Source organism: Symphalangus syndactylus, chromosome 1 (assembly GCF_028878055.3).
Source record: "Symphalangus syndactylus isolate Jambi chromosome 1, NHGRI_mSymSyn1-v2.1_pri, whole genome shotgun sequence".
NCBI classification, from domain to species: Eukaryota; Metazoa; Chordata; class Mammalia; order Primates; family Hylobatidae; genus Symphalangus; species Symphalangus syndactylus.
In genome coordinates, this window is record NC_072423.2 from 142,689,011 (window position 1) to 142,703,455 (window position 14,445).

A 14,445-nucleotide genomic window follows, 5' to 3' on the forward strand; every position below is an offset into this window, starting at 1 on the left:
GCTCAGGTGGGTGTGGTGGGCAGGTGTTTAAGGGACCAGGAACGTTTTATTGATGATGATGATGATTTACTGTTTGGTGCCTCATGCTTGAGTAGGTACCAGTGTCTTCTTAATCTTTGTCACTCAAACAAAACACTGGCTTGAGGTGCTCTAGTTACCTTACTGTTTCATGACACTTGGACAGGACTATTTTCAGATCCCAAATTCTTTTTTCAGATCTTTCCTAGCATTCAGGGTCCAGTGTTACCACCCATCATCACTACTTACCTATCAGATGCCATGCTAAATGCTTCATCTCTGTTTGCCCTCCACCATCTAATATAAGTCATTTGTAATAGCCAGGGTTCCTGGCTCCAAAAACATGGAAACTGACCTTTAATAAGAGTAAAAAAGAATCTATTGAAAGGTCATCAGGTAGTTCACAAAATGGAGGAGGCTATTTTGAGGATGATAGTGGAAAAATAGACTTGAACCAAGGAGGCTAACTGCAGAGGAAAGTGCCACGTTGCTTCCGTAGGAACAGTGTGGGGCTAGTAGCTTGCAGTTGCCACCACAACTGCAACAGGGGGGCTCTTCCACCGACTCTGAGTCTTTACGCCACTTTTTTGAGAGCATCAAATGGCCAGGCTTAGGTCACATGGCTTATACCTTTGTTGCCAGCTTACAGGGATGGGGAATATCTGAAGATTTCTGCTAAAGCAGGATGTTGTTTTGGTGAGTAGCCTAAAATCAACAAATTTTAATACAGCATGTTTCCCCTTGTTTTTAAGTGAAATATAGAGAATTTAAGGAACTTACTCAATGTCACTGACCAAGTCAATGACAAAGCCAAGATATGAACACAGGTCTGTTTGGCTCATAGCCATTGCACTTTGGTGCCACCTTATGTGCTGTTGACCTGGTAGAAACCATGATTTGGGGCTTGGCCACATTGAAATTTGGATGAGGCAGAGTATTAAATAGCAAATCTGTTGGGTTTGTTTGTTGTATTTAAGGTCGTTTGTGTGAAGCTGGTCTGATTCATAGAATCCCTACTCTTTGAGGGGTAGCAGCAGTATAACCAGCAGTTGGGGGAAATGTGTTTGAAATAGCCCTGTCTTCTCCAAATTTTGTGATGTTCTGCTCCATTTGAGAAGTTCATCATCTCCATGTTGTATATAGCCCGGCCCTTACCTACTTCAGAATCTGTTTCAGATTTTTCTAAACCCTTCAGGAATTTACTTGAGGTTGAGCTAGTACCAGTCCAAACTTCCACCTGGACATTATACCCCAGTAGTGAATTTCTGCAGCCCCAGAGCTTAGCTTTGGTATTAAAATTTGAATTTTAATTGTTCCCCAACTATCTGTATTCCATCCTTTAATTCCAGAGAGACCTTATCCGGTGAGGAGTTAAAATAACATCTATATAATATAGGCAGTTTGGTTTATTGCCCTTTTGAATATAAAGGCCAAAGGTACATTTGGTTACAGAAAATGTGCCCAAAGTAACAATTCTTGCAGCTAGCCAAACATCAGTTACTGGGAAGAAAAAAATGAATAATCCCCTCAAAATTCCAATCAGGTTCTGTTACTGCTTTTTAAAGTCCCTTTGATAGCTTTTCATCATCCTTTAAAAGCCTCTCATCATCCTTCTTAAATATATTTCTCAGCTCCCATTCCATTATGGCCTCACTGATTTTCTTCTGGTTGCTCCTGCTTTTAGCTTTTACCCCTCCTTGGCACAGACTGCTGTTCCCTCTTTTCTCCTGTTCATTCTTCAGATCCCGCCTCATTTTCTAAAGTCCTCAGCGAAGCCTTCCCAGACTTCCTTAAGGCCAGGCTCATTCCGATTGCTGTCAGAGACTTCCAGAGCTGCAGTACCTTGTGATTCTCTTCCATTGTATTGGCACAGTTACTGTTATACATTTATTTTGGGTATTATTTGATTATTAATTATTGATTGATTAATGTCTATCTCAATGTCAGCTCAGTGGGAACAGGAATCTCTCTGGATTTGCATAATATTTTATTCCTCATGCCTGGCACAGTGAATGAGGGAAGTTAAAATGTTGAACAGAATTTAAACAGATGTTTTGTCTTTTGCACTATAGAGCTTACAATTACTCTTACATTGTACCAAATGGTCACCCTTTTTTGATGAAACTAAATATGGCTTGACATTATTAAGGACTGATAGAAATTCATAAGTGACCCAGACTACCAAGCAAACTAATCAAAGAAATGAAAAATGAAATGTTGGTAATTTTAGAGGACTTTCGATAAATGAAAATGAGACAGCAAAAAGTGGCTCCCTCTCTGTCTCTGTTCAAATAATCTTTTTTAGAAAAAATACGCCTAGGGTCATGTACTTCAATTGGCATTGTTTTTTACTTAGAGAATAATTTGTCTTTGATGCGAAGCACAAGGGCAGGGATCTCTGATCATTTTATTTCCTCCTAGATTCAATGATTGGCATGTATTAGGCACTTGGGGAATATTTGTTGAGTTGACACTAGATGTTAGAGATAATTATGGACGGGCTTATTGGATTAGCTTTTGAAACAGAGTATTTTCTCAGCACTCACCCTTTTATATACAACTATTGGTTTACTCATCTGGATGAACAGCTTTGGAGGCTGTGAAATAGCATTTCTGTATTTGCATTTTGTGTTTACTTTGGGCTAGAATTAAGAATACCTTCTTGTAGCACAGAAAGAAGAGTTTATAATGCCTCAGGTATATAGGGTAAGTTTTTCTGATCTCCAGAAGGCCCTGTAGCTTCACGGTTTTGTGTTTCTTTTCCATATGATAGTTGGAAAGGTCTGAGCTGACTGTGCCATTGTCAGCTATACAGAGTTAAGTGTGTGAACACACAGAGGCCGTCTTTCTTCTGCATTGTCCGTACTTCTCAATAGCAAATCTCATGCATGACTCTGGTCTAAAACATCTTACATGACTGGTCTTGTTCATGAGGGGGAAAAAATGAGGTGTTTTTCAGGTTCGAAACTGTTTAACTTATACGGGTGTTCCCCCTGCCTTAAGAATGTTATTTCATTTGAAATGTAAGAAGATTCTATTTAAAGATTTTCCCCCCCATCCTGTTGCTTTGTATGTTTGAGGAACAGATGGAATCAAAAGCATGTGATGCTCCAGGAAGATTGAAGGCTGCTGGAGTGAGGTGATACGTCCTCATAGGTTGTACAAATCATAGGATTTTTTTTTTTACTCCTAACCGCCAATTATTGTAGTGATTGTTCATTAAGGTTGACTTAGCTTACATTCTAGTGATGTCTTACGGACTAAGGAACTCCATAGCCCCACTGCTAGAAAAAACTTCGCAGTTTTGTGTCCAGTTGAGATGAGTAAAGGCAAGCCTTGTTGGACCTTTCTGAAAAGGGGCAGGGGAAATAAAGGGAAGGGGCTATGAAGCTGGTTCAGCAGGCTGGGGTCGAAGGATAAGGGACCAGACAGTGAGGAAGAGGTAGCCCGGCACTGTGGGCCAAGTGTTTATTCTGGGAGAAAGGGTCTGAGTCCCGTTTAGGAAAGCGGTGGTGTGTCCATCAAGGTGGTGGGTTAGTGACACATGGCAGTAGGGTTCTGGTGCAGACTCAGATGTCAGGCAGCGGAGCCTGTATCAGGCCTCATGTGGCTGGACCATCTGGGGGATAAGAATCCTGTCCTGGCGTATAGAGTGTTAGAAGAAGCTAGGCTGCCGCCATCTGCTGGGGTTCAAAATAGATCCCTAGACTAGAAAAGTATTAGCTGGGAAGGCCTGGAAGAAGACAGGAAAAATAAAGCAGTAAGTTTTGATCCAGTGTATCTGTTTTCATCATGATAACTTGTGTGTTTATGTATCCTTAACAGTAGTAGCTGTAGTTCTCTGCAAGATTAACTTGCTTTGTAGTCATGTTACCGCATGGAAAGGAATAGCACTCAGAGAACGAAAGGATGCGTACCTCACTCCTGCCAGGTCAAGGACAGGGAGCTGTCACATACTTTTCAGGACTCCAAGACCAGTTCCTGTGCTATAGGTACAGTTGATCTTTTCTTTTTTTCATGTCTCCTTTTCGTAGTTCTCATGAGTAGCTGGCCTCTATTTCACTTCTAGAGTCAGTCTCCCAGCCTTGAACTTTCCATTTCAAGATAACCTTTCAAGCCTTAATGTAGTCTGAAAAAGATGTGTGTTTGTGGAATATTCAGCTTTCAAGAAACAAATAGCATAGGAGGAAAAAAAAACCCTCAATATTGGTAATTAAGAAACCTGGTCACAAGTCTCAGTTTGGTCACTTCATATTTATGAGCTCCTGGACAAGTCACTTTGTTTCTGTGTCTCAGGAGTCATCTATAGAATGAAGAGACTGAAGATGATTCTTTCTGAGGCCTCTCCCAGCTCTAATAATAAGTCCAAATGAATGGTCTAGAAAAGAATTAATCATTAGCATCTTTATAACAGCAGCACTAGCCTCTTGATTATGTTGGGCCACATGACAAACATGGACAGAAAATCTTGGCAAGCCCCTGCCCTCTCACTCCCAAATCAGCCTCTGTCACTTTACTCTGTTTCAGTACGAGCAAATCTAATCTGAGGAACCTAAGGAAAGTCATGAGAGCCTTTTGAATTAACTGAGTGTTACAACCGCCATTCTGTTCTGAAAATAAGCTGAGGCTGAGTTCCTCTTGACACCTCATGCCTCTCTTCCCTCCCCAGTCCTTCTTGGTATCCTGCTAGTTGTACCTCTAGACAATTGGTATTTATAATTCATTTCCACTTTAGCTTCTCTCCAGAGTTCATACCTCAGTCTTCAGATCCTTCTAGTAATGGTTCTGTGACATTGTCTTAGCAAAGAAGGAAGCATCTGCCTGGGTGCCATTTGATACTCTCCTGTTGATTTCACTTGGGATCTGAAAGCCTTTCAGTTAGTTCATTGATACTCTGAAGATATTCATCATTATAATTATGGCAACAGAATTTCTTGTTCTCTCTACCTCCCACCCCAGACTTAATATGAGCTGCTCAAAGTTAAGGGTCTGATGGTATCAGCGTTGTGTGTCCCCAGCATCTAGTACCTAGTAGACACAGCAAAGAAGTGTATTGAGTTCATTTCTCTTGTACTCTTTTGAGAGGTTGAGAGAGTTTTTCTGATGACCATTAACTAGGTCCCTTGTTAGAAGCCTTTTAGGGCTTATCTACCAAATGATGTCCTTAGAGAAAGCATCAGAAGGTGAAGCACCAGTTTCCAGCCTTCCGCTTAATTAGTTTGCTTCATTAAATGTCTCCTGCTATTTTGATTTGTTATGGAAGTCACCTTCACTTTCTGCTAAAGCTTTTGTGGAAATTTATTTTGTACCTTTAAACAGCTGCTTCTCTCCAGGAAGCCTGCTTTTATTTTATAGCAAGCCGGCTCGGCTCTCTCTGTACTACTGGCTGGCTCAAGTCTATAAATGGTCAAGGCCTCAGAGCCAGATGGGGCGGGACAGGGTCATCCAACATGTCTTTGAAGTGATTATTTCATATTGAATCTGGTTGTGAACCCCATATGTACTTAACACCATGATTGTGGGTGATAAGAAATAATGTGGGAGGAAGAAAATAAGACTTGTTCAGAAAACAATTGTAAAACCGTATTGTTTCAACGTTAGGATGTGATACATTGCAGGCGTATTATTCACTGCATCATTATTGTAGCAAAAGATTGCAGACTAAATGTTCAATAATCAGACCCTGATAAAATATGATACATTCACATGCCAGAATACTATGCTGCTATTAACAAGAGTAAGGCAGCTTTGTATGTGATAATGTAACAGGATTTTGATAAGGGATTAAAAGAGCAAGAAATAGCAAGAAGGCCAGGCACAGTGGCTCATGCCCATAATCCCAGCACTTTGAGAGGCTGAGGCAGGAGTATCGCTTGATACCAGGAGTTTGAGACTGGCCTGGGCAGCATAGCAAGACCCTATTGCTACCAAAACAAACAAACAAATAGCCTGACGTGATCATGCCAGGTGCATGCCTGTAGTCCTAGCTACTCAGGAGGCTCAGGCACGAGGATCACTTGAGTCCAGGATCTTTGCTCATAGCTGCAGTGAGCTATGATGGCATCACTGCACTCCAGCCTGAGCAACAGAACAGGACCCTATCTCTAAAATAAAAATAAAAATAGCAAAAATAGTCCAAGTATAGTGGCTCACATCTATAATCCCAGCACTTTGGGAGGCAGAGGAGGGTGGATCACCTGAGGTTAGGAGTTCAAGACCAGTCTGGCTAACATGGCGAAACCCCATCTTTACTAAAAAAATACAAAAAGTACCCAGGCATGGTGGCAGGTGCCTGTAATCCCAACTACTCCAGAGGCTGAGGCAGGGAGAATTGCTTGAACCCGGGAGGCAGAGGTTACAGTGAGCGAAGATCATGCCACTGTACTCCAGCCTGGGCGATGGAGCGAGACTCCATCTCAAAAAAAAAAAAAAAAAGCAAAAATATATATCATGCTTCCATTTATAGTCCATGAGAAGAAAAGGGATGGGCAAGCGCACACACACAAACCCACACACATGCACGTGGACACACACATGTGGATGGCTTATTATCTCTGGAAGGATGCATAGGAAACTGGGAAGAGTTCTTGTTTCTAGGCAGAGGGACTGAACAGGAAACTGGTATGGGAAGGAAACAAATTTTGCTGCATACTTTTTTGTATACTTGGGGGGGAAATCATTCTATATTTATTGTATTCATTTTTTCAGAAAAAAAAACTGTTAAATTTTCTTTTTTTGAGACCGGATCTCACTGTGTCTCCCAGGCTGGAGTGCAGTTGTATGATCACAGCTCGCTGCAACCTCGACCTCCTGGGCTCAGGTGATCCTCCCACCCAAGCCTGTCAAGCAGTCAGGACCACAGGTGCTCATCATCATGCCTGGCTAATTTTTTGTATTATTTGCAGAGATGGGTTTTTCACTGTTTTGCTCAGGTTGGTCTTGAACTCTTGGACTCATGTTACCCGCCCGCCTTGGCCTCCCACAGTGCTGGGATTACAGGAGTGAGCCACTGCACCTGTCCTAAATTTTCTTTAAAAGAAAGTTGAATGACATGAGAGCCCATAGAGAAGGGAAATGTGTTGTATATTTAAATTAGTTTATTTATTTGACACGTGGTCAATGAGCTCCTGCTCTTCATCAGATTCTGTTTTGGCCTCTGAGATGCAGGTGATTTCAAACAGCTATGAGTGCCCTGAAGTCACAGAAGTAGGGGTTTTGTTGTCGAATGAATGACTAGGGTGGAGCTGGGCTGCTGTTTAAGGAAGGATCATCACAGAAGGTCCTTTTGGAAAAAGATACTGAGCTGACTGCTGAATGAGGAGAAGCCAGCTTAGCAGGGAATCAGGATGGGGCAACAGAGTTCCAGGCAGGATGACAGCAGAAGTAGGGTCATTCTGGAAAGCTTCAGAAAGGAGGCAAGCTTGCCTTCCATGCATGGGCTGAGTGGAAGCTAAAGTCCCACACACTCACCTGGAACGAAGAGTCAGGCCTGACTGACAAACATAGGAAGAGTGAGAAGTGGCAGGGATTAAGTTTAGGTCAGTAGGATGAGGCCTGAGCATCAAGGGCCCCTGGATGCTGGGGTCTGGCCAGCTTTTTCAGCTACCTCTTGAGACATACTCAGATATGTCGCAGGCGTCATCTGCTGTGAGACTGCTAGCAGCATTGTAGGAGTTCCCTTCACTCTGTCCATGTAGAAATACGTATTCTGCAACAGAAAGTAAAAGGCAGGAGCAGTAGAAAACTCTCTCTCCCTGACTTGCAGAAAAGCTCATGGCAGGTTTAAAAAGGACAGGGCAATGCGGACAGCTATAGTGTGAGGGACACAGCGTGGCTCCTGGTATACTTCATGTGAGAATCTGAATGCTGGCTCTGTGATAGCCACCTTCCTCAATCAGAAAAGTCGGGATTGCAATATTACGTCAACCCACTTCGCAGAATTGTCAAGTTGAGAATGAAAACAAGAGAACACGTGGCTTCTGTAAAGTATTAGGTGTTAAACAGATCGATGAAAGTGGTTATTAGCAGAGACAGTACCGGAGTAACGTCAATTGGGCAGTCTTTGGGTAAAGATGGCATCCTTCTGCTAAACCTCCTAGAAATGACATGTATCAGATTCCATTTCTGTACACCCTAGCATGTGGTTTTAGTTTTTGTAGTTGTTATTGTTGTTTGTTTGTTTGTTTTTTAATCTAACTGTTTTGGTGGAGAAAAGAAAATAAAGTTCATCAGGAGATACTTTATAACTCCTCATTATGATGACTGACAAATATCCGAAGGGCATGTTTCTTTTAAGCCCGTGCTCTGTCTTTATCCCCACACAGAGGCAGGCGCTCATGTCTTTTACACAGGACTTTGTGAATTTTTATCTTGATTATGGTATTAGCTTCTTACTGGGTTCCACCTCAAGCTTACTTTTGTTAACTGGAGACCTTTACATGTAGAATCATCATCTGCTTAAGTTAGAACTAAGTCTATTCCAAATGATCAGTTTTATTTTACTGCTATAGTACACCGCCTTTTATGTCTTTGGAACATGCTTTGTAAAATAGTAACTTCACAGAATTTTTCTTAATTCTGAGAAACAGTTATTTAGTAGCTTCAGTTTCCTAAGAAGAGAGGAAAATGTAACTCAAAGGACAGGAGAGTCCTCAAGATCTTCCAAAACCTATAATCTATTATTATTTTAGATGGTAACATTTTACCAATATTAATGTCTTTGTCTTCTTTATAGCACAGTAGAAGCACCAAGTGCTTTAAAAATAGGAGATGAAAAATTAAAAAAAAAATGAAAAGGAGGTAGGAAGAAAGCCCCTGTCATAAGGATGCAACAAAACCCAAGGCTCAAACATCACCCTCTGCTGGGCCTGTTGACAGCAGAGGGAAACAGTTACCTGACATTAAAACATAACTTTAGTAATTATAGTTTAAGAGTAACTTTAAAACTTTTTTTAAAATTAATTACCTCAAATAATGCTGAAGAACATGAGTGCATTGCAAAATTTGAACATTGGTACATTGTAAAAAAAGTATAAATTCTTGAGTTGTAAAGGAAAAGTTTAAATCTGAGGGGTGGGATGGATTGAGGCTGACCTTTTTTCCCAGAGTGGTTTTTATAAACAATGTTTAAGTTTTGTTATTTATATTAACACGAAAGCCTCGTTTATCTGGAGAACACACTTATGTGGCTGAGCCTCTGTCCCTGGGATGCCAGATAGTGAGACACTGCAATCCTGAGTAGTATGCTCAAAACTCACTTCATATGTCAGGAGCTAAAATGGTCTTGTTTTCTAGTAATCTCCAGTTTGTGATTCGTACTCAGAGGCTTGCACGTTGCTGTATACACTGACAGAACGTTGATGGCTTTTGGAAAAGCTGCTTGCTGCTTGTTGCCTGGAGTTAGCTTTATTGGTCTAACTCTGTGCCATATTGAAAGTTAACCTGTGCTAACCCCCCAGTCATTTTCTCAGTCTCCTGGAGAGGTAACAGAACATCTTTATTCTGGATTTGCCATACACACTGACATAATTCCTCTTTAAATATCTGGCTGTCGTAGTCTAAGGTCATAAGAAACATCTAATTCTTCAGAATGGCAACACAATTTGAATTGCTGTCAAACAGTATGTGGCCTGAAACGGGAAAGAAAGGAAAACTATTGATCATTGAGATGCCTTTGTGTCTCGCATCGTTTCACTAGCCTGTAATTAATTGAGCCTTTTGACGTCCGTCCATATTTTTTTTTCTTCCTTTTGGAAATTCAGCTGCGTTCCCACCCCACATGGTGCCTTGGAGATTACTTGAGACTTTTATTTATGGTATCTCTATTTTGTTGTTGACATTAATGAGCTTACTGCACAAATATCACAAGAGAAATAGTGTTGCTTTTTGGAATGTTAATGAATTGCTTGCCTGGACAATTGCCATTTGTTCCAGTGTGTGAGTATGATGGGGTGTGTGTGTGTGTGTGTGTGTGTGTGTGTGTGTGTGTGTGTGGAAAAGAGAGACGAGTAGCAGGGGTGGATTGCATTTTTTTCCTCTTTGCAGCCAGTGACGTGAGCTGTGCCTGGAACAATCAGGCTCGCTGCAAACAGGGTAGTTGAAGATGCTGGGGGAGGCAGCCTGGTGCTTCTTAAGCTAACGCGGATCACGGCGCTCAGGAGCTGCTCAGGCACAACCCCGCAGAGTTCCTCCAACGTGAGAGCCTTGGAACGGTTGGAAAGTGCCTTTTTATTTCTCCAAACCCCTTCCTTAGTTGACCTTCGAAAATGATTGGCGTGAATAGTGTCCAGAGTGCCAGCAAGGTACGGGTGAGGACCTCAGGTTCCGTGAAATACTCCCGGGAGGATTCTATCCGGCGGCAGTCTCACAGGTCAAAGTCCATGAAAATTTCCAACTCCTCAGAGTTTTCTGCTAAGGAGAACAAGGTAAAGAAATACTACATTCAACCTTATTGACAGCTGTGTGGCAGGGCAACAAATTGGATAGTCTTTGGCAGTGTCTAATGTGCAGTGATAGAAAGTAACGAGGAGTATAAAATGGCTCTAAGAGAATCAGGTGCGATCAGGTGAGAGGAATGGGACCTGAACTCCAGATACAAAGATGCTGTGGCGTGGGTCAGTTTTGTAAAGAGCCAGTTTGTAGAAGAGATGGGCGAAAGCCGTGCTCAAAATGACATGCCTGTGGGAAACGGTTGTTTGGCACGTCGATCTTGTTTTTGGTCTCAGAAAGGTTGCCTTGACAAATGATTTTTCAGTGCAGAGTATTTTTAGAACATCAGGAATATAGAGATATTGTGTATGATTTTATCTTTCAGTTAGTTCCTTTTCCCTTTCCTCCCCTGGTCTCCCCGCAACACCCCCAGTCTGTGGAGCTGATGTAGAAGTAGGACCTGGTCCTATTATACTACATTCATGTCAGGTTTAGAGTTGTTAGCCCCAGGCATATGTAATGAAGAGAAATTTCTTCTTTCATGTTCCTTACACATGTATGTGCTGATGCTATGCTGCCATGAAACCACTCGTGTTTTTGCAGCTGTCTTGAAGATAATCTAATCTTTGTTCGTGTGAAATGTGAAGGGAGTGATTACGTAGTGAAGTGGGCATTTACTACATGCAACATATTCTTGAGATTCTTCCCACCACCATCTGTGTGAGCAGGGTACTCAGAAACACTCCCACTCCACAGGTTTAAAAATGGAATAATAGAATCATAGGATCACAGAACTCCAGGGCTGGAGCTGGAGATGATTCTAACGGAGATTCATGGGCCTGATAATGTGCAGAGAGAGCGTCAGGAGGTGGATCTCAGTGTCATTTCAGCCTTCTGGGGGTTATATCCAGACCCACTGAGAGTGACATCAGGCTTTCTTCACCCTCCCACTATTCCCCACTGCCCTCCTCCTCTGCTACCTCCCCATCCCTGTGTGACATAACATTGTTGAAAGACTTTGGCATTAACAGGTTCCCCTCAAAATATGGCAGGGGACAGGTGGCAAAATACCTTAGTGTGACTTTAAGAAATATGTTGGCTTCCTATTCACCCCCTTACATTATGACATATGGAGTCAGACCCCCTCCATCATTAGCAAATTGTCTGGCTCCAGTAAGTCTTCAAATGTGGCTTTTTACTCCTCACTGTTTTTTAAAAAGCTTTAACTTTAGAGAGAAACGTGTCTTCACAGTCCTTTAATGTGACCTGTATAGGGATGTGTTGGCTTCTACTGAAACTGTTATGAGACCACCTGTGGTGTGATGACTGTGGTCTCCTGCTGAAGTAGACCAGAATGGTTTATCATATTCTTAAATAAATGTATGTGAGCATGTGTGTGATTCTCAACATGGCTATAAAATTGGCTTCTATGAGAGCACCAAGAGACATCTCTGGATTTTGTTTTGGATGTTTTAATGTGGAGTATACCCATGGTATGCAGTCAGAGGCTATGGGAAACTAACAGCTCATCATCCTTAACTCTGTTGTAGTCCTACTACCTATCCTCATGATAATTTAGGCGTTGTAATATTAGTGAGTTCACGCAGAATTATGGTTGTGTAGTGTAGTGTTGGAATCCAGCATAGATACCAAATGAAAAGATTCTCTACTATCCTCTGTGTTTGTCACACAGTACAGGTACTCTTACTTAATATGTATCTGTGCAAGAGAAGGCCAAGCACTTTTTTTTTTTAATATTGCAAACACTGCAGGAGTTAACAGTATAAAAGGCCACTGGTAGAATTGTAGTCAGTAGGCCATCACATGATACCTTAAAGATTATGGTCAGTTTTTAAAAGATCATTAGTATTTTTTTGAGTCATATGTGGTCCCTAAGTTCCAGAATATGTGTTCCAGGATATAGCCAAGCTCCCAATAATCTCACAAGAGATATTTTTAGGATTATCTAGTTGCTTAAAATTGAACACCAGAGCTAAAAGAAAATCAGTAGAATAGAATATTCTATCAGAGTGACCCTAATCATTGACTAGCCATTTATATTCCCTAAATGAAATAAACTGAATAATACAATAGGCTTGTACCCTAAATTACTGAACTTAATTATACTATAATAGATGTGTAAAATGTTGATTTAAGCATCACTTCTCCCATTTTTATCCACAGTTACACATTTTACTCCAATTTTAATCAGAATTTTCATTGATCTTACTTATATCTAGTAGTATTTTTTAGCCCTTAAATCAGTGTTTCTTCTTCTTTTTTTAAAAAAAAAAACAGAGAGAATGTCTCACTGTGTTGCCCAGGTTGATCTCCAACTCCTGGGCTCAAGCAATCCTTCCACCAAAGTACTGGGATGATAGGCACGAGCTACTGCAGCCGGCTGGTATTTCTTCTTGCTAATCATGTAAACAGCATTTTTGATTACCTGACTTTTTCATCCAAAATGCAGGATGTTTAATCTGATGGTTAGAAGTTCCCCTTTGCCACCTCTCTCCACCCCCTCACGTCATCTTCCCAACCTGTAAAAATAAGATACCGTTAACTCATGGTTCGCTCCTGGGATTTAATGTTATCTTTCTAGAACTCTGGCTCTTTCTAGAATAGGTGTAATAATTGCTTCTCCTTGTCAGAGTTGGAATTACATGTTTTGTATTCTTTGAAACTTTCATCTTTGATGTTTCCACCTTGTTTTCTTGGCCATTAAATACATAATGGTTTATTCAAATATTAATTATCTGTAGTCCTCACTTGTTCTCTGATTTATTCATATTCATTTGAAAAAAAAGTGTTAAAGGACTGTGGAAAGGATTAGAAGTTTCGCCTTTGATTTTAGTGAAATATCTTAAACACTTTTCTTGATCTAATTATTTTAAATTAAGAAAATGGAATTTTCCAATACTTTATGGTTCATATTGACCTCATCTGAAGAATATTATTTAATCTACTAAAATTCAGCTTATAGATGTTGTTTTCTTTAAAACCTCCTTCTTCGTGTTGACTTTTTTTCTTTATTCTGTGTTTAAATCTTACAGTTTCTTCTAGAGAGTGTGTGGCTTTGTCTTTTTCTCGATAATAATGTTTGCATCAAACTCTGAAGCACATAATATGGGCAGGATGCAAATATGAATATGTTTTGGGAGAATATGTATGTGTTTTGTGGAGACTGGCATTCATTATTAAAATTAATCAAGTCTGACTGAGCTCAGCTGTTCGTTGGGTGTCTGGTATTGGAAGAGTTACCAGCAAGGCTTCTGGCCATGAGGGGGCAGTGCAGACCTTCCTGCTGTCACATCCAGCTGGTTGCTCTGCCTTTGACAGAAGTAACATTTTAGAATCAATTAGATTCTAACTGATTTCTAATTTAGACACAGTTTCCTAAAAGTAGAATGCAATCAGCCCTGGGTATTCGGGTACCCGTGGGGTTTCAAAACCCGTGGATATGGAGAGCCAACTGTACTCCAGAATTTGGGATGTGCAGTATTAGAAAACGTTGATTTAAGCCTCACTTCTCCCAGACATTTCCACAGTCCTCCTCTGCGTCTAAATATTTGTCAAATATGTATTATTTTCATATTAATTTTTAACTTACGGTTTAAAACATAAATCTGTAAAAGTTCATGTTGATAAACATTCTTTTCTTCCCCATCTCTTGCCAAACTACATGATACCGTTCAAATGAGGGGGAATCGCAACCTGTTTTTGTTTCTTTATGTTGTTGTAGGTGAAACTCACATGAGTGGATTAATATAACATGCGTGGCTGAATCCTTGAGGCATTTTTTGAGGAATAAGCATGATGTAGAGATTAGATCAAGAATTCTCTAGTTAATAATGTTGATTGAAGTGAACCTTTTAAAGCTTTTATTCAGTAATATAGCAAAGAAATCAATTTCTGTGACAGCGAAATTTCAGGAACTTCCAGTAAAGTACTGGTACTTTGGTTGGTGCATAGTGAAACGCTGGCCTGTCGGTTTCTCAG

General features: G+C 40.7%; 1 protein-coding gene across 15 annotated transcripts in view; it reads left to right on the forward strand.

The window, feature by feature from the left end:
* PSD3 (pleckstrin and Sec7 domain containing 3) overlaps positions 1 to 14,445 on the forward strand; it is a 555,378-nt gene that overhangs the window by 393,916 nt on the left and 147,017 nt on the right. The window contains exon 1 of one of the 15 annotated variants that reach the window (XM_055286662.2): positions 10,059 to 10,442. The exons of the other annotated variants lie outside the window; for them this stretch is intronic. Coding sequence (XP_055142637.1) covers positions 10,284 to 10,442 — 159 coding nt within the window. The 5' untranslated portion in view covers positions 10,059 to 10,283. Of the gene's footprint in view, positions 1 to 10,058; positions 10,443 to 14,445 lie in introns of those variants that run through there. 15 annotated transcript variants of the gene reach the window in all.